Source organism: Nicotiana tabacum, chromosome 9 (genome assembly GCF_000715075.1).
Source record: "Nicotiana tabacum cultivar K326 chromosome 9, ASM71507v2, whole genome shotgun sequence".
NCBI lineage: Eukaryota > Viridiplantae > Streptophyta > Magnoliopsida > Solanales > Solanaceae > Nicotiana > Nicotiana tabacum.
Window position 1 is genome coordinate 13860543 of NC_134088.1, and position 21330 is coordinate 13881872.

The window sequence follows — 21330 nt, forward strand, 5'->3', positions numbered from 1 at the left end:
TTGCATTAGAAATAGAGAAATGAGTTAGTTAATTTTTTTTTTGTTGGTTGTTTGGAGGCATGGATGTTGCACTTTAAGAAGGAGGTAGCAAACACGGGTACTCGAAAGTTGTAAACGTTGGTTGTTAATGATAATGTTTCATATTTATTACCAAAAAATAAATGGGTGCTCTGTTTGGGCTTCTTCATTCGAATTGGGCTTGTCATATGAATCAATATAGTGAAGAGAATCTTACGAAAATATCCAAAATAAACAAACTTATCAACCTTTAGCCATTAATCATAGATTACCAAAAATAGCCAAGTGCATAGAAAAATTAAAAATCTCAGATAAATATTTGATTCTCCCCCCCCCCCCCCCGAGAATCGTGCGCAAAGATCTCCTTTCATATTTTTAAGCGTAACCAGCAATATTAGATGCAAGACGAAAAGAAAATTTCATAGATGAGGTAGTAAATAAGATAATGAAAGACGAAAATATATATATATAACATTCCAAAAACCTAAGAAAAAAGGGATATTTTTCAATTAATATGATTGAAATTCATTGAAAACATATAGAAGGGAAAATATACAAAATTTGAGAAAAATTGGAGGTGATTTGGACTAGTTTTGAGTTAAAAAATTCATAGTTGAAATCAAGTTTAAAAAATTTTCTACAACATATACATCAAACATGTAGCTCTTGGATATACAAGAAATACACAAGAGATACATATTTGATGTGCAAGTGATACCCAAAAGATACATGAGTCATCCTCTATGTTTTGTGCACATCAATTTGACTCAAGTTTTAATTCAAACCACCTGAAATCTCCACCAAATTGTCTCCAAACTGAGATTCACACTTCTTCATATATACCCAATCTATTGCAACAATACCCATTCGAAATAAATTTCAATTCCAAAAATTCAAGTTTTTGAATTCAAGCTTAAGTGAGTGCTTCAATGGCTTGGCGTTCTAAATTTAATTATTCATCCTAAGTCCGACAAACTAACGTTTAATAGTGATTTCTAAATCAAATTAATATGCTCGATTCTCTAAATTCAACTTAAAAGAATTAGAATATTGCAATATTGCTCTCAAGTCCAATGTCTCAAAAAGTTTAAATTACCCTTGTGTTTTGGCAAAATAGATCTGTATTACAAGATGACATTTAGGTTATTTTCGGTAGATATTTTTGGGCTAGTGTTGGTTGAAATTATTTATGGACTGACCATTTCAGTAGTTTTTCGAGCCATTTTCATATATACCCACTTTGGGGCCACCATTGATGTAATACCCGCATTGCACAAAATTTCACAAAGTATACCCGCTCGGATCTGAGGTAGTTCAATGACTCAATCTCTTCAATGCAACTTCAGAATTCAAATCATAAGTTCTTTTATCTTTCAAATGCAACTTCAGAAATTCGAATATGAAGTAGTTCAATTTCTTCAATGCAACTTCAGAAATCAAATATGAAGTTCTTCTATCTTTCAAATGCAACTTTAGAAATTCGAATCTTAAGTAGTTTAATCTATTGAATGCAATTTCAGATTTTGAATCTTAAGTTCTGAAATATAAACTTGTTCTTCGAATTCCAACAATCCAATACACGATTAAATGCTCAAATATACTTCAAATGAGCTCAAATTTCAAACATAACTTTCAAATATCACAAAGAATAAATATCAATCATCAAATTGTTAAAATAACAACAAATTTCATAAACTCATTTTGCAACTAGGAAGAAGAAATTATTAGCACAAAGAAGAAGAAAACAACAATAAAGAAGAAGAGAAAAGTGTGTGTATCTAAAGTTATCCAAAAAAAATGAGTATCAGTTAAACTTTTTTTTTAAAAATAGGTATAAATTAAATGGGTGGCGCAAAACTGAGCGCCACATGAAAATTTTACTAGTTTTCCCATGGTGTGCTCATATCCAATATTAAGCACTATATGGGTAGAGGAAGTTAGTGTCAAATAACCAATCGGATTTACTGTTTACTTCTTATAGCTGGAATACATAAATTATATATGAATTATACAGTTATACACATATTATACTTAGATTATACATATATTATTACATCCTTCGACGACAGGGGAAAACACCATTAATACAAAACAACCATGGATAATTATGAAGAAAAATGAACAAGAAGTCTCAGAAAAGTTGACTTATTGATAGTGCTATAATTTATGTTTTGCGACAAAGTAATTATTACATGAGTGATAGATGTTGGAACTTATCTGGATATTTTCTGCCTTATGATGGAAGAATTGGAGTACAAAGCTATAACCAATGAAGGTGTATTTTAGACTTCTTATTTTTCAACCGGAAGTCCGACAATGTAAATATAACTAACTACTACTATAACTATACACAATGAGAAACTATTTCAACCTTTTTAGTCAGTACAAACTACAAAGTCGCAATCACATTAAATAAAGATTTTGCATTTTTGTGGTCCAAAATTCCGAATATATCTTCCAATCTTTTGGGCCCAAATACTATTTGACCTAACAAAAACATTGGCCCACATGTCAGGCATACCACTCTACTCACGTTACTGCATTTAATGGAGAAACATTTTGAACTTAGTCCAAAACCAATTTGTTGGGCCCAAAAAGCATCATCACACAATGCAAAGATCCATATACCTACTTCATTCACATCATATGCCTAGCTTTTAATGTGGTTTATCTTTATGCTATAGTCCTTTTGCCATCAATTTCTTTTCTTTTTAGGCATTCAGCATTGACCTTGACCCGAGCATTTATCGAAAATATATTTTTTATATGTATACGTTTACTAGATATACACTATCCTCCCTCAGATCCTACTTGTGAGATTGCACTATGTTATTGGTGTTGTATTCAGCATTGGAATGTCATCAGAGACTAATTCAGATTCATATTAGTTAAGCTTACTAAGAAAAGTGAAACGCTTCGTACAACGAGGTTTTGTGTTCTCATGACTCGAGCCCTAAATCTTTAATTAATGATAGATGGATCTCAATGCTCAACTATCCCACTAGATATATCTGCCATTATTTAGTTATCAATTTTTATTTTTTTTAAAGAAGAAGATGAAGAGATGTGTTTTCAAATCCTTGGAGGGATGCTTCTTTGTAATTTACTACTATTTTTCTATTTTTTTTGGACGTTGAATTTAATCAACCTTTTGATATCTTTCTAAAGAAGGAAATGTGAAGTTTCGAGTTTGACTTATTCCTTAACATTTATCAAATTAATCTCGGTTTATCTTTCATTCTCACGTACTCCGTTTCCAGTTATAACTCTTGATCCTGATTACGAGTGTAATAATATTATATAATCATTCTAATTAAGTGTATTCTACACATAGAAAAAGATTATTTCAAAGTATTGAACCTCCAAGATAATATTGTCAATACACAAACATCTATATCTATATATAGAGAGAGAAAAAGTTAGCCCAAGATTTGCCATAAATCGTTATTATTGGTACTTTGCTGCTAGTACTATTATTTTATAGGTTACAAAGCTACTTAGCCATTCATGAAGTGATTATGACTCAATCATCAACTAATAATAGTATAAGTAATGACAATATTTTATGTACAAAATCTTCCTAATCCTAAAAGAAGGGCAGCATTTCTGTATGATGTCTCCACTTCAAAATCTCTTTCTAGTTTAATATAATTAAGTTACTACAAATATTTTCCAACGCAACTTCTTCATTTGATCATCTCTTAATTAGTTGTGAATTGGAGGTTTTCTCTTTGCCGGAGAATAATCCATTCCGGCCAAGTCTAGTACGTCCGGGTAGTGCTCGGAAGACGTTTTCCGGTGGCCGGTTTCCGGTGACGAATTGACTGAGAAATTTTCTTCTTTTCCACCTATTACCCTTTCACTACTTGATTGGCCTTTCAATACTGTGTGATCACCTTTATTGCCTTCATTATTCTTGATATTCTGTACATACATGTAAAAATGTAAGATATAGGAAAACCATAATCTACTTTTTATTTATATTCCTTTTTTTTGTATTGTTTTTTATTTTTTTCATGCAAATTAACCAACCTTTGTTGAAGTTGTGGTAGGACTAGAAGTAGAGGTTGTTTTTGTCATAAGTTTCCTATTTCTTCCTGCAAACATTTCAAGAACCACTTGAATAAACAAACAAAACGAGACAATATATAAAGTTGCAAACCATTAATTAATAAGCTAAATAATCCATAAACAAGTTAAAATGTCTATTCTGTGAAAAATACACATGGGCATGGATTTTGATCTTTTTGAAATCCCACTGCTCAAGCCAAAATGGGAGAAAAAAATCCAAAATATTCTAAGATTTTCAAGAACCTAGCTAGAAATGGGAAATGTGGCTAGTAATAGAAATTAAAGATACTAGACTAGTAATAGTAATTAAGTTAATGGTGTCTAGGCCTATGTCCTCTAGGTCCATAATAATCTTCATGAATACTTGGTAACCAATGGTGATTTTTTTTGGTTACTTTAGTAAGTCTTCTCTTCATTGTACCTGATGATGAACAATGGCCATCTTTGCAAAGAATGACTTCTCCAGTACCTCCTTCACTTCTTTCTTTCAAAACATTTTCCTGCTGAATAATTATGAAGCTTTTAGCAGACTTAGAAATACTGAGATAATGAGTAATTGAAAAAGTCAAAAGGGCAGCTCGATGCACAAAGTATTTCACTTTTGCGCAGGGTCCAGAGAAGAGTCGCAGTCGAAGAGATGTGATAGGCAGCCTATTAGTATGAATGTAATTCTCACCTGTAATATGGGATTCTTGGATGATGAGAGATTCCCCTTCTTCAAGTGTCTACCTTGTGATTCATATACTAAAGTGGATAATAGTAAAAGAAGAAGTAGAAGAACTTGCTTCATTTTCAAGAAAAGGGTTAAAATCCAAAGAAAGTTTAGACTTTGCTAATAGAGAATGAACAAAAAGGTTGACAGAAATAATCACAGAATTGGAATTCTTTAAAGGTAAGGAATAAAAGAAGCTGCAGAAAGTGAGTTACTTTTTTGTTTCTTTCAACAAGTCTAAGATATGAACTATAAAGCTGAATGGTAAGTGATACAAAATGGATGCTTGGTTTAGTGTATATATATACACAAACATATAAAGAAAAGGTCTAGCAACTGGTCTAGGGACCACAAATGTCTTTTGGGACATAGGATTTAATTAAATTGAGATATTGAATTTTATTATGTTTTGTTTCTTTATTGAAATGTGGGCACTAAGAATGAATAAGGGGTCTTGATAAAGCTTAACATATGCTTTTGAAGTCATTGTTATAAGGGGACAAGATTGTCTTCATTTTCTTGAAAAATGAATTAGAGGAATTCCAAGAGAAACAATATCCTAACTAGCAATTCAAGTTAAGACTCTTTGGAAATGGAAGAAAGTGCAAAAAGTGCTACTTTTTTAAGTATATATCCATCACTGCCCACATTTTCAAGGGTAGGTTGTCTATTGCTTGTTGGCTTGGTTGCCCAAGATCTAAGAAACTATTAGAACTCCATCCACATATCACATGAAGTAGTATATATCGTTACTATATATGCTTCCCATTTTTGGTAGTAGTATATTTCCTCAGTTCTGGACTTCTGGTATTCCATTTGAGACTTTTTTCTGATCCACATATAGCACTCCATATAGCATGTTTAAGAATTCTTTTAACCAGCAGTCAGTGGCGGACCCAAGAAATTTAATAAGAGCGTTCAAATTTTGAATAAGCTATACAAGGATGTTCAAAATTTATTTTTTAATCAATAAAGAAACTGAAAAATGAATTGAAAAGAATATCAATATAAGGCTTATATGTAACCCGTACGGAACAAGCCTACACTGACCTGCAATTGCTTTCTCATTGGCTCCATTTGGGTTCGTAGTCTCATCCTGAAAAGGTTTTTTTCTTTTTCCGGATATACTCTCAACTTTCACGGCTATCCTATTAACAGGTCAGTTAATATCAGTAGTGGAGGAAGAAGAGTAGTATCCTTTTTTCAGTTAGTCTTAGTAGTTTAATAATTTCTTGTACGGCCAAGTTAATCAAAGTCAGAGCAGGGAAGGAATGTTTATTTACAGTTGTTGTAGTACGACTTTTCATTTCCTGTTCGGTCTTTCAATAAGTAGTCAGTTGCGGGCGTAGTCAGACTTAACATTGATTGAAGCAGACTTTCTTCCCTGCTCGATGGGTGGGTCTTGCAGTCAAGCTCCCTTATGCCTTTGCACTCGAGGGCCAATCTCCGTCCGGTCTGAGGAAACTTTTGCACGTCTCCATTACATAAAACATAATATATTGTACCTATATATAATATAATTTTCCGGCGAATGGTATTCAGTTGACCACCCTTGATGATACATAGATTCGCCCATGTCGGCAGCGTACGCAGGCTTTTACATAAATAGTATCATAATTTGAAGAAATTGGCAAATGAATGAATCACTATAAGTAATATATTGACTCTGTATATAATATGATTTTTCGGCGAAGGGTGTTCAATTGACCATCCTTGGCCATACATAGCTCCGCCTTTGCCAACGTCGTACGCATGATTTTACATAAATAATATCATAAATTGAAGAAATTGGCAAACGAATAAATCACTACAATGGCAAGCTGTATTATTTTTTATATATATCCCCATTATTTTTATTTTTCTTATAAATATATGGTGAAATTTTTTACCATGTGGTGTCATTGTGTCCTGTGACACTGCAGGGTATAAGGTGCATATACCCCCAGCTTTTAACTTAACATATTTTTATTTTATCCTAAATGATATGACACGTTTAAAATCACAAGATATAAAGATGTTTTTGTTGGGTCTTATTTGTTATTAATAACAAAAGAGGTGTGAATGGAAATGGTGGGAAAAGAAATGGAGGGAAGTGAAATTTTGAATTAGTTCACTTTACTAATGCACTTTGTCCCTCATTGGTAGAAGAAAAGAAAATCTTTGTGTATATATGGAGAAGCTCATTTTTTAGCTCTTAAAAAGTTAAGAAGAAGACAAGCCTCGCGACGTCGTCATCGCTCGGCTTCGGCTTCGATCAAAGGTTGATTGATTAATTTTTTTGGACAAAATTCTTTTTAAATATTTAATTAATTAACGAAAATTGGCAAATGAATAAATCACTATAATTTTACGGTAATACAGATTTCGATAACAGTTTTAATATGTTGTACGTTATTAGCTATACCTATTCAATAAAATCCTAACACAATACAGAGTTTTTCGTTTCGCCAAAGTTATTTAGTTCCGACGAACTTGTAACTAATAGCCCGTTTGGCCAAGCTGCAAAAATCATCTTATTTTGAGAAGTGTTTTTTTTCAAAAGTGTTTTTCTCAAAATACTTTTGGTAAGAAGCAGTTTGTGTTTGGCTAATTAGTTTGAAAAGTACTTCTGAGTAGCAATTAATGTTTGGTCAATCTTTAAAAAACTGCTTCTAAGTGTATTTTTCTCTAAAGTGCTTCTCAAAAAAAGTGTTTTTAGAGAGAAACTATTTTTTTCTGTTTCTCCAAAACTGCTTCTGCTTCTCCTTAAAGACATTTTTTTTCCTTCCAAAAGCTTGGCCAAACACCTCAATTTTTGGCCAAAAATACTTTTGGCAAAAAAAAAAAAAAAAAACTTTTGACCAAAAAAAAGTTTGGCCAAACAGGCTATAACTCTAGCTAGCTAGCTCCGTCTCTAATCACTAGTGAAGGTCAGACAAAGTTTGAGCCTAGCAACATGGCTTAATTCTCCGCAAATCCGCAATAATGCAATTAAACAACTTCTAATTATAGAATTATTTTGGATCACAAAAAGTTTACCAAAAAAAAGAGGAGGACCTGCCCAGAAATAAATTAAAGGAGCTAGCTACCTTCTGTCACATTATATTCATTAATGACAGCACTGTTTTGAGTCAATCTTTCAATTGTCTAAATGATGTGCCAAGACTAAGAAGAACCATTGATTGATCATCTCTACTTAGACAGAAAATTAGATAACTCGAATCAGTAGAAAAAAAGCATTCTTGTCTTTGGCTTCAGTACCCATGACTAATCAGATCATGTAGTTTCATCATTTTGTGAATTCTTCAATGAAAGGAACATATCAAGTCGACATCCTAAAAAATTGATCAAGGAATTGGACAAGACACGACCAAGAAGAGATATGTACTCCGTTTTCGCGTTGAACTCACAAATGCTTGTATTTTTTTAGTCATATAAAGATCATTAGAAATTATCTTATGGTTAATTTACTATGCTTCGTGCGAGTTTGCCAACCGGAATTAGAGATAGCAAAATAGTTAAAATAAAACAGCTATGCACTCATATTATTCATTAAAAATAGGTTGGATAATGAACTTTTTTAAAAACGGGTCAAATATGGATAAGAACCTTATTATCCACTTAGAAAATAGATAATCAATAGATAACTAATGATCTTAACTTTTACATTTATAAAGCTTCAAATTGGGGGTTCCTCAAGTTTGAGAAACTAGGAATTCTCCCAAAAGTGATCATATTCAAGAACTCATAGATAATATGGATATCCATTATCTGCCGGGTAACCCATTTTTTATCTGTAGTAAATATGGATCGGGTTGAAAAATTTATCCGATTTTTGTATTACCCGTTTTCGACCCGCTCATATCCAACCCAACCCGTTCTTTTGTCACCCCTAACCGGAACCCTCGTTTTCACTACTACTTCGACTTTGACCCCCGCAAGTGGCCATGTAAATGTTGATGTCACCGTAATTCTCACTATCACTTATAATAAAAGTATCTATATAGATTTGAGACTAAAGATTGAAAAATGTTCTTCTAGAAATATTTTTGTTATTGCTTCGACTCATATTTCTCATTAAATGAATCTCGCTCTGATAACTCCGAATAAGTAAAACACATATATTAAGATACGAAGGCTTCTTATTCCACAAAAGGGATTTCACTTGGGGGAAAAAAGTTCCATACAAACTGATTTGGGTCCAAAACCATGAACTGTTATAATTATGGTTGTTGTTCACAGGGCTTCGGTTGCTAGCTCCCCTGTCATCTGATCACCATCTTGCATCTTCCTCCATATATGGCTTTACTATTTTGTGGAGACCTGTGTTTTTTTGCAAACATTCACTAAGCCTGATCAGTGCAACCCCTTAATGAGGAGGCAACCCTTACGAGGTTATTTTGCCGAATTCCTTAGAGAGAGTTATCTTGCGCCCCTTCATCAAATGGTAATATTTAATCTTCTCTTGAATGAATTTGCACATATTGATGATACTATTACCATCGATCACTAATAGAAAACTACCTAAAATCGTTCAGGAATATTGATCGAAATCGGCCGGAAATTTGAAAAAACCGATCGATTTTTGACTGACTTTAGTTCGTCAAAATTAGACTGGTCGGTAATAAATAGCGACTGAAATTGGTCGCAATTTTCCGATCGATTTCGGTTGGTCAATAAAATTTCACCAGTGACCAAAAAAGAAAAATTTGCCGAAAAAACTAATCAAAGTCAACGTTGTCGAGCCTAGAGCCCGGGAAGCTCTAAAGGTAAGTTCAAGTCGGATACGGTATTTTAATTATGCAATTAAAAAATACATCGTCTGGACATCGAGCCGGGGTCTGTATTGTGTGTGACAGGATACTATTCTACCACTAGACTATTGGTATATTTTGGTTTAAGACTAACTTTTATTTTATTAGTACTCTTTAGTTACATTTTCACGCGAAAATAGCTTTGATTTCGGTCGATTTTATTAAAAATATAAAATTACCTACCAAAATTGATCGGTTTTTAAAAATGACCAACTGAAATAACTGATAGATTTCGGTCGATTTTTTTAATATTATTTTAATTTATTTTATATAAAAGATAGATCACAGTTGGTCGGTTTCTTAAAAAATAAATTTCGCGGGATACCAAAATAGTTTCCCGCATTTTTGCGCAAAAAAAAAACAAACGAAGTTGATCGGTTTCGTAAAAAAAATTAAAAAAATAAAATATTTTCAAATACTGACCGCCTTCGATCGATTTTTCAATTGGGTTTTTGACCGACTGAAGTCGGTGGGTTTGTCGTGGTCGATTTTGGCCGAATTTCTAGGGGGTATTATCATTTTTAGCCCACCGCCATAAACTATTTTTACATCTGGTAGTCGAAAAAGTATACAATTTGTATCTAACATACTAAATGTATATATATACAAAAAATATACAAATTATATATATATTTTTGGTTATTATTTTTACAGTGGCTATACAGTATCATTTTCTCAATTTCTAGTAGTGGATACTTCTTTTCTGAATTTCGACCCTTTATCATAATTCCTAATTAACGAATGCTTCAATAATTATATTTTTTTTTAAAAGGAAAATATAATTATTAAGTGATGCTATTAATCTGAAAAAATCAATATGATCGTGCATGTACACCAACTACACTAGTTAGTTTAGAGTCCTTAGAAATTAGACTAGAATAAGATTATTTTTATACGTTGAAGATGGAAATAATATTTACATGATAAAAAATCACTTAAATTAATTACAAGTCATATCAGACATGCTTTAAAACTTAAAAATATACTACGTAAGTTTTATCTACTATAATTACTTAGTTCACAAAACTATAAAAGAAACAAAAAAGGCAAGAAGAGGAAGCAACTGGGCGGTTGGAAAAATTAATAAGAACACGTACTATAATATATTGCCACGTTATCAAGGGTGGAACAAGCGGAGTAAATGCAGACGCGGACGTTCTTGTCGTTTAGTAGGTGACACGGTAGACGAACCAGTCCACGTGGCTGTCAATGTCTAGGACCCACAACCGTGACGTGGAAGATATATAGCCACGTGGACACCGACGCCTCATGATCGCTGTTGGTGATTTTGGTAGCATAAAAACATCCGACCATCTATCTTGTCTATTGACTCTTTCATATTTTTCACCTTATTTTAATTTATCTTTTCCTTTTTTATTTTCTTCTTACCGTTAAGGGTTATAACGGGATAGGTATTAGCATGTTAGGCCAAGTTTTTTTTTTGGGTCAAAAGCCTTCTTTTTTTTTCTTTGCCAAAATCATTTTTGGCCAAAAATTAAGGTGTTTGGCCAAACTTTTGGAAAGAAAAAAAGTATTTTTGAGGAGAAGCAGAAGCAGAAAAAAGTAACTTCTCTCCAAAAGTACTTTTCTGAGAAGCACTTTTGAAAAAAATACACTTAGAAGCAATTTTCAAAAGCTTGTCAAACACTAATTACTGCTCAAAAGTTTTTTTAAAATTAATTAGTCAAACACAAAATGCTTCTCACCAAAAGCGTTTTTTCAAAAAGTACTTTTGAGAAAAGTATTTCTCATAATAAGCTGATTTTAGAACCTTGGCCAAACAAGCTAATAGTTCCTCAATTCTCAACCAATATTTTTGAGTTTACAACAACATATTCAATATATTTTTATAGATCCGATTTGGGAAGATAGTCCGTATACAGATCTTACTTCTAACTTGTGGAGATAGAAAAAATATTTTTGATAAACACTCGGCTAAAGAAAAACATTTGAAAACAAATTTGAAAAAGAAAATGATAGGTGAAGAATCCTAGTTGAGAATAATGAAAACAAAAATAGTCATAACAGTAAAATAATGAAGCAATAACATAATCGAAATAAAAAAACAACATATCGTAATGCAAAGCGAAGGATAAGATAATGCGAGAATGATAATAACAATAATACTGATATGAAAAATAAGGAACGAATATAATGTCCCAAATTAATTCAACTAGCTACTAACTTTCTATTCTAATCTCTGTATTGGTTAAAATCTGATCGTTGTGGTCGACCTAATTGGGACCACGTCCAAACAATGGGATAAGGAAAGACGACATCATTTACGCCAAACTACGCATTCACCGAACGACGAAAACGGATGTGGAGTGAGGGGGCTATGACCCAAATACATGGCAATGACTCCATGACTATATGTAGGGATGAAACTTTCCTAGAAAGTGGGACTTTTTTCTCTCTCTTTTTCCCGTGTAATCTCCTTAGTAAGCAGAAAGTAAATCAATTTCAAATCTTCCATTGAATATGTACAACAGTCATTTTCACCGATTGGGGAAAGAAGAGATGAAAGACTTCAGTAATTTATCATTTCTACTTCATTTTATATATCATTTTCCGGTTTGTCTGTAGATCTGAAATTTACTATGTTTGACTAAGATTTACCTCTTCAATTTTCTTAATTGATTTAATCAAAAAAGTTTCAATATCTTTTGGTCAAATAATTTGGCGTCGTCTGTAGAGATTTCTTAGTGAAAACTTCCTGATCTGCTCCAGATCGAAAACCGGAAACATGGCCACCCGCCAAAAGAGAACGACAATGATACGCTTACAGCTATTTCGAAGAAAATGAAGAAGACAGAAAAAGAGAGTTAAGCACTTCGCGACCAAATGAGAGGAAAGAGAGCTGAATACAGTTACTGAATTCAGAAAATGTCACCCCCACAAACCATCAAAGCGCCAAACGAAACGAGCAACACCACAAATCCACATTCACTCTCCAACTCATTGAATCGGAATAAGGAAATATTATACTGGCCCACCATCTGCCGATTGCTCGAACAAGAACGCAGGCACCATATGGGCGAGCGAGTGAGGAAACAACCCTACCGAAAAAGGGGAAATTACTACAAAATAACCGCAATACCATCCACCGAACAAACACAGCCCTTAGGAAATGATACCCCTTGAATGGCCCTCCCTCATCCTCGCCGAGAAGGTGTTCCAAGAGAGCCTTCCCAAGGACCTAAAAACCGTGAAGACGAGGGGAAAACCCCCGAAGGCAAAGTGTAATTCATCGTCCCGCCCGCCAATAACATTTCCAGACCGGAAAGTAAAAAGTCAGATAGGGAAACTCCAGTGTGCGCATAAAACGAGTTTGAGCAAAGCAACAACGTTCTCTGCTCCCCGACATCATGCTCCCGATGCAAATAAAATCAGGCGAACTGGGACTCCCCCAGAAGATATCCAACTCTCCGAAAATCGGGACTCACAACGAGCTTATATTTCGACGAAATTTCGAAATAACGCCCTTAAGGTCAAGGGCCTTTGCCAAAAATAAAAGTTCGACCTCGATCGAACATCGACGGGCTTATATTTCGACGAAAGTTTGAAATAACGCCCTTAAGGCCAAGGGCCTTCACCAAAAGGAAAAGTTCGACCTCGATCGAACATCACGGGCTTATATTTCGACGAAAGTTCAAAATAACGCCCTTAAGGCCAAATGCCTTCGCCAAAAAGAAAAGTTCGACCTCGATTAAACATCGGCGGGCTTATATTTCGACGAAAGTTAGAAATAACGCCTTTAAGGCTTAGGGCCTTCGCCAAAAGGAAAAGTTCGACCTCGATCGAACATCGACTGGCTTATATTTCGATGAAAGTTTGAAATAACGCCCTTAAGGCCAAGGGCCTTCACCAAAAAGAAAAGTTCGACCTCAATCGAACATCGACGGGCTTATATTTTGACAAAAGTTTGAATAACGCCCTTAAGGCCAATGGCCTTCACCAAAAAGAAAAGTTCGACCTCGATCGAACATTGACGAGCTTATATTTCAACGAAAGTTCGAAATAACGCCCTTAAGGCCAAGGGCCTTCGCCAAAACGAAAAGTTCGACCTCGATCGAACATCGACGGCTTATAGTTTGACGAAAGTTCAAAATAACTCCCTTAATCCCAAAGGCCTTCGCCAAAAAGAAAAGTTCGATCTCGATCGAACATTGACGGGTTAATATTTCGATGAAAGTTCGAAATAACGCCCTTAAGGCCAAGGGCCTTCTCCAAAAAGAAAAGTTTGACCTCGATCGAACATCGAAGGGCTTATATTTCGACGAAAGTTCGAAATAACGCCCTTAAGGCCAAGGGCCTTCGCCAAAACGAAAAGTTCGACCTCGATCGAACATCGACGAGCTTATATTTTGACGAAAGTTCGAAATAACTCCCTTAATCCCAAAGGCCTTTGCCAATAAGAAAAGTTCGACCTCGATCAAACATTGACGGGTTAATATTTCGATGAAAGTTCTAAATAACGCCCTTAAGGACAAGGGCCTTCTCCAAAAAGAAAAGTTTGACCTCGATCGAACATCGAAGGGCTTAACGCCCTTAAGGTCAAGGGCCTTCGCCAAAAAGAAAAGTTCGACCTCGATCAAACATTGACGAGCTTATGTTTCGACGAAAGTTCGAAATAACTCCCTTAAGGCCAAGGGCCTTCGCCAGAAGGAAATGTTTGACCTCAATCGAACATCGAGGGGCTTATATTTCGACAAAGGTTCGAAATAACGCCCTTAAGGCCAAGGGCCTTCACCAAAAAAAAAAGTTCGACCTCGATCGAACATCGACGAGCTTATATTTCGACGAACATTCGAAATAACGCCCTTAAAGCCAAGGGCCTTCGCCAAAAATAAAAAGTTCAACCTCGATCGAACATCGACGGGCTAATATTTTGATGAAAGTTCGAAATAACGCCCTTAAAGCCAAGGGCCTTTGCCAAAAAAAAATCGATCTCGATCGAATGACAACAGGGTAATACTTTATCAGGGAAAAGAAAGGGAAAGAAAGACTGGGACTCGCGATGAGATAATACTTCCATATGAACCTGAAAGTAATATCCCTACGGCTAAAGTCGTTATTAGAAAAATTGTTCGATACCATTCGGATTATGATGGGACATCATCTCGGCACAAGTTCGAAAATACCGTCTCGCCAGCCAAAGCCGTCGCCAAGGTCCCATTCAACCCGCGTGACACTAAATTCCCAAAGAGTAGGGAACTCGTCATGCGGGAATCTACTTTGCACCAAAGTTATGAAGAGCAAAACAGGGAAAAATATAAAGGGCATATAACAATGAAAATTCCTCTTTATACAAAGTCACTGCGCAAACAGTCGCAGATTACATATGGACCGAACCAACAGTCTAAAAAAGAACATAAAAGAAGGAAGAAACAACGACAACAAACAACGAATAAAAATAACAGAAAACAGATAAATACAACATTCCTTCACTCGGCGTCATCGTCGCCACCATCACCACCATCTCCAGGAAGTTCTCCCTGATCATCTGCGCCCTCACCGGCCTCCGGCGTCGAAGAGTCATATCCACAGTTGATACGAGCCTCTCGTGCCTTCGCCTGAGCTCCTTCATATGCGGCCTCGATAACACTGCCTGCCTCCCATAAGTTCTTATATATGTCCCGCTGGGCTTCAGCATGAACTCAAAGCTCATACACATGACGGGGAACAACGGCGGAGGAAGATTCGACTTAAGCCAATAGTTGCACCTTTTCGACCTCAAGGGCAGTGACCCGATCTCTTAAGGACGATGCCTCCCGGTCGATTTTACTAATGCGCTCCTCAAGCCCCGCTTCCTTTAGCATGGTCGTCGCCCTCTCCGACACCTGCTCTGATTGGAGGACGCGAATAGTGTTTTCTAGAGTCGTCGACCTCACTAACGCCGATGACCAGGCGGTCTCGATGTTCTCCAACCCGGCAACCTTTCTATCCAACTCGGCCAATTTTCCCATCCACTCCGTACTCATCGCCTCGACCTTGATTAGATTCTGATCCATCTCAGACTGCATCGACCTCAGCTTCCTCTAAATATATTCACACTCTGCAGCAACTCATTTGCCCAACTCAAGCTCTTCGTCCTTTGCACGAAGTTTCTCCTTGAGTACGCTCTTACTACGAATAGCCTGCATTAATTCCTGATCCCTCTTCTCCAACTCCTCACCAAGAGATCGATCACCAGGGTTCGCCTTCAGCCGCTCGTGCATCTCATGGCACTTGTTGCGATAGCGCCGATACTTCTCCAACATCTTCAAGAAAATCTTGGCCCAAATGTCGGCCCTACAAGCACTCTCTATTTCCACCATGTATGTCTGAAAAACAAGAAGATGGGTTAAAACCATGTCACCAAGAAAAACGAGAGAAATAAAAAAGAAAAGTGTAATGTACTCTCAAGCCCATAGCGGCCATTTCATGCATCAAATAAAGATCGGGAACATCCTGAAGAGCAGCATTCTCTGCAGCAGAGCACAAGATGTCAAACTACGGCACCAGGTCCTCCATATCCCCCAGGAGATTGATATCCGACGAGATCTCGAGAATACGGGACGGACCTCCCACATGAACCGCCGAACGGGTAAGACCCTCTTCAAACATTCGAACATCATCACGATCAAGGTCAGATTCAAATTCGTATTCGTCGATCACGACATCCTTTCTCCTCTCTATGGCCGACGAGGAAGCACGACCCGACACTGAAGATGAAGGCCCTTCCAAATCAGCAACTGCATTCATAGGGGGTTGACCCCTGTCGTGGCAGGTTGCCGGTCAATCATAGCGACTGGGATCTCCACCGGTAGGGCAGACACAACGACTGGCTCTATCTCCGCGGGTGGAATGGCACCAACTCCCGCCTCAGACCCTGTCAAGGGAAGGTCTTCCTCCAGATTTATCACAACTGCAGGAGCCGCTTCAGTCTCCACTCGCCGCCTCTTTGATGGCCCCTCCCCTTCCGCGGCATAGGAAGGTCCCTCCGCTGGGTAAATTATAGGGGTCAGAGTCCTAACTCGAGGGGTAGCCGCCGTGCGTACAACCGCGACCGTAGATTCAACTGAGGTAGCCCTCGACGAAGGTCAGACAGTAGACTCTGAAATAAGGCGAGCAAACGATGAAGGCTGATGAAAGGCTAATGGGAGATCCCTCGCTCTCTGCACTCTCCCTGGCATCGATGAACAGCACATAAGAAATAAAAAAAAACTGAGGAGGAAGGAAGAAGAGCAGCGAACGAAAATGATATTACTCACCAATAAAGGGCTTGCATCCATATCTCTTATAAAAGTACGACCATGTGCGGACCCCCGCCGTATGAGGAAGGATGGCATTGACCCACTCGTGGATACCATCAACGGGTGTAGGAGGCAATTTCGCAACTCTAAAAAAAACATAAATAGTTTTAGTACTACTCAAAGGAAAATTAGTCGGGTGTCATTCCGACCCAAAGTATAGGGACTTACGTGCAAAATTCTATTTCTCAGGGAATCCCATGGATCCGCCACGAGATGCTCGGTCCGCATCTAGAAGCGATGGTTGGATCTGTCATCTATATTTACGACCAAGCTCTTCAACCCTCGATGGCGCATATGAATCATCGTGCCACGAATGAGTTGAGGGGAGAAGATATTGAGCATGTGCCTCAAAGTGATCTCACGACCGGCAAGCTCCGCAAATTTGAGCAGCATAAGGAACAATTTATACAGGTACGGCGTAAGTTGAGCCGGGCATACCTCGTAAAAGCAGCAGAAATCTACCACCAAGATAGGGAGAGGAAGCGTGTACCCAACAATAAAAGGGTAGGCGTAGAATGCACAATACCCTGGGCAGTTAAAATGGACTATGTCGTCCCCTACCACCGGCAGTATTTCGACATAGGGAGGAATTCCCCACTTAGCCCTCTGCAATCCCCTCCTCATTTATGATGGAGGGAGTAGGTTCCGGTTCTTCTCCGGGGGGACTTTGGAAATTAGTCCATGCCTTCCCAGGGCGAGGTTAGATCTCAGCTACTGATGGAACTTCTTCATCTTCTGCCACTTCTACCCCTGTAGTGGCCTGAACATCATCTTTCGACGCCGGAAATGTGGTGGGAAGGTCCACGAGAAGAATCACCAGCCATTTGTATCAGTTTGAAGAAGGAAAGGGGCAAAGAGAAGAAAAGATAAAAGTCCTTGGCTAACCGAAGAAAGTCAAAATTCGAAGTATCAAGAGGATAATTCGCAAAGTTCTTTCAAGTAAAGGTAAGGAAGTGTGTCGCTCGAATGATGCACTCCTCCTATTTATAAGAGACATAAATTCCCCAAGCTCGAAACCCAAGAGTCTCCAATCGAATTTGAGGGGGCATAAAATGGTTCAATCCCTTGGGAACGTGTGTCATAATGACGTCAAACACGAACAACGTTTCAAGATTAAACGATGTTTCGGTTCCGAAACGGCCATAACAGTTCAAAGATATCGAAAGGTTGCCAATATGCTACTTGATTCTGAAAATCTTACCCAAGGGGTAGAAAATCAGATTTCTCCTAGACAAGCGATAATCATCATCCGTCTACCGGGCCCGACAAGGGAGGACCCTGGCTGACTGAGGGACTAACTGTATTGGTTAAAATCTGACCGCTGTGGTCGACCCAATTGGGACCACGTCTAAACAATGGGATAAGGAAAGACGACATCATTTACGCCAAACCACGTATTCACTGAACGACGAAAACATATGTGGAGTAGGAGGGGGGGCTATGGTCCAAATACATTGCAATGACTCCATGACTATATATAGCGATGAGACTTTCCTAGAAAGGAGAGCTTTTTTCTCTCTCTTTTTCCCCTGTAATCTCCTTAGTAAACAAAAAGTAAATCAATTTCGAATCTTCCATTGAATATGTACAACAACCATTTTCACCGATCGGGGAAAGAAGAGATGAAAGTCTTCGGCAATTTATCGCTTCTACTTCATTTTATGTATTATTTTTCGGTTTATCTGTAGATCTGGAATTTACCATGTTTGGCTAAGATTTACCTCTTCAATTTCCTTAATTGATTTAATCAAAAAGATTTCAATATCTTTTGGTCAAACAATCTCCATATCTTCTTATCTAAGAGTCCCTAAATTAGAAAAAGATTAATACAAAGCACTTTACCTATTAATGTTCATTTAAGAAATTTGAACAAAAACATAAACGTTGGTCCTTAGTAAATTTACAAAATTGGAATGGAAAAAGTACATTGCATGTATTTGCCTCGTTATTTGTGTGTCGGTGTTGTGTTGTATTTGAATTTTGAACTTTGAATAAAAGTTTTTGGGGTAAGTGTGATTTTACATTATTTTTACCTAATTCTTGGACTTGCCGGAATTAATGGAGGAACGAGAGAATTCCGTGAGGTTACGTAGCCAGCGCGTCGCCGTTTTGCATGGCGGCAATTATATTAATTTATTGACGTGAAACCAAATATTCAAGGAATTAAATTATATAATGTGATAAGAGTATGTTATTATATGTCGTCGGTAGACCTATAACGATAGGCCGATAAATAACTCTTTATAATAAATCTAATGTTACTAATAATTTGCAACATAAAATTTTAATATGCTATAGCCAATTAAATTGTGAAAATATTTGCAATTTTTTTCAATACCATTTTATATAAAAAAAACTTAATAAATTTATAGGTCTCCAAGTTAAAAGCATTTAGTATTCTACCACTTTATACCATCTTTTTTACTAAATAATATTAGCAGCTTAATTATTACCCTTGTGGTCGTTTTTTTTCTCTCCATTTAACAGAAAGTTTGACGACAGATCAGTAGGTAATGAAATTTCAGGAGCGGATATAAACTTTAATATATGAATTCGTCGGAATTCAATAATTTTTGCTCAATTTAATATATGTGTTAATAAATTCATTAAATATATACAGAATTAAATGTAAAACTCACTTACTAGCATTTGAGGTGGTTGCCTAAATTCTAGAACGAACCCTAGATCCGACTCTGCTAAATTGTTGAGAGAGGAAATTAAACTGCTGCATTTTCAAGATCTCTTATTAATTTAAAATTTCTAAAACATTTTCCATACATTTTTCAGTTCAAATGTTCAATAGCCAATTTCTATATTTTAAATAATAGCCAAAATTATTGCACGTGATTCACTAAGACTGTTATGATAGTAAACTTAAATAAAAATAATTTTTTCATTAAAAAGTATTTATTTTTGTAAGGTCTTTATTATATAATAGTTCATAATTTTTTTAATAATTATTTTTCACGTTTACGAGATACAGCCTCTCTACCCTTCGGGGTAGGGGTAAGGTCTGCGTACATATTGCCCTCCCCAGACCCCACTTGTGGGATTATACTGGGTCGTTGTTGTTGTTGTTGTTATTGTTGTTTATGAGATACAATACATATTAATATAATATCTCACTAGTAGCTAGTAACTATTTATAGATAATTAGTTATCATGATATAATGTGGTGAATTATTTGTCACTTTATTAACTTGTTGAAAGTTAAAAATAAATGATGCTAGAGAACCATATTCAAGTAGAAAGCATACTAAATAAAAGGAGTATTTAAAAAAATATCAAATTATAATATCGAAATTCTTTCAAGAATCATTACTCCTTAAGAGATACATAAAAGATTTCGCATAGAATATATTACTTTTGATGTTTGAGTTGTAACAACGTTGCAGCTAATTTGCATAATATGATATATGTCATACTTTTCGTATTAGTCATAGTTGAATTATAATCTAAAAATAATTTAAATAGATTATTTGTTATAATTTTGTAATTTTAATATAATTTTTATAATTATTTTTTTATCTCAAAATTAGTCAAATTTAAAGATCCGTGAAACTTACGCCCCATGTCTCAGAGCTTACATCTCGCCTCGTCGGAGGTAAAATGCCTCGCCTTGCCTCACGCCCCGCCTTTTAAAACATTGAACTGGACTTAGCTAAAGAAGACTTTGAGATGATTTTGAGCATATATGGCTAGCAATCTATCAGCCGACAGAAAAACATATACGGCTATTTCCTCGGAATTTATAAATAAAAAAAATGTACGATTTTCAATATATCTGATTATTTATTTAGTTATTTCAGACATGTTTTAGGAATCTGTTTAGACAAAAAGAAACAACAGTTATGCAATCTAGCGTGGAAGTTAGCTGGTTTCCACCTTAATTGGAGTGCTTTCTACCCAAAGAGAACTGTGAGGAAATTAAATAAATTGTATACTGTACGTAAAATAAATTAATTAGTACTTATTAATTTTGATTCGAATGGAAGAATGAGTTAAAAGCAAATGAATTCGACAAGAGTAATATAACTTTGGAAAAGCTTCAAGTTTCAACTATGAATTGTTATTTAAGAAAAAAATATATTGAATTGGGTTATCATTGGTGAATCACTTCAGGAAATAATTATCTTAGTGACCCACATAGACACATTAAATATACTTCTTCTGTCTCATATTATGTGTCATATTTTTCTTTACACGTCCCTTAAAAAATATTATTACAAAAAATATTGGACTATTCTAACCTTATTTATGTCTTAATATATAATCTCTCTTCATTGAATATTTATTCGATTTATGTTTTATCTCTATCTTCAAGAATAATTATTACTAAAGGTAAAAAAAAAAAGGAATCAATTTTATCTTCTAAAATGACAAATACTACAAGAAATTACCCTTCGCCACAACAACCCTAAGAGTCGCTGTTAAAAGT

General features: G+C 35.9%; 1 protein-coding gene across 2 annotated transcripts; it reads right to left on the minus strand.

Annotated features, from left to right (window-relative positions):
* Positions 1-3437: 3437 nt before the first annotated feature.
* LOC107795902 (uncharacterized) lies at positions 3438-5078 on the minus strand. 2 transcript variants are annotated; one of them, XM_016618608.2, is made up of 4 exons: positions 4766-5078; positions 4511-4592; positions 4051-4115; positions 3438-3942 (listed from the first exon to the last, which is right to left on the minus strand). In XM_016618608.2, exons 1-4 carry the CDS (start codon positions 4877-4879, stop codon positions 3724-3726), a joined length of 480 nt encoding a protein of 159 aa, XP_016474094.1. In that variant the 5' UTR covers positions 4880-5078; the 3' UTR covers positions 3438-3723. The 2 variants fall into 2 exon arrangements, with proteins under 2 accessions (XP_016474094.1, XP_016474095.1); XM_016618609.2 differs by having other exon boundaries at positions 4511-4589; positions 4766-5076.
* Between the last annotated feature and the right edge of the window lie 16252 nt (positions 5079-21330).

What these genes read in the sequence shown, in the direction of transcription:
- LOC107795902 (XM_016618608.2), bottom strand. Translation starts at nt 4,879, where the DNA reads ATGAAGCAAGTTCTTCTACTTCTTCTTTTACTATTATCCACTTTAGTA. An exon ending in CCAAGAATCCCATATTACAG is followed by an intron (nt 4,593 to 4,765) that starts GTGAGAATTACA and finishes ATAATTATTCAG; the next exon opens with CAGGAAAATGTTTTGAAAGA. An exon ending in CTACCACAACTTCAACAAAG is followed by an intron (nt 3,943 to 4,050) that starts GTTGGTTAATTT and finishes ATGTATGTACAG; the next exon opens with AATATCAAGAATAATGAAGG.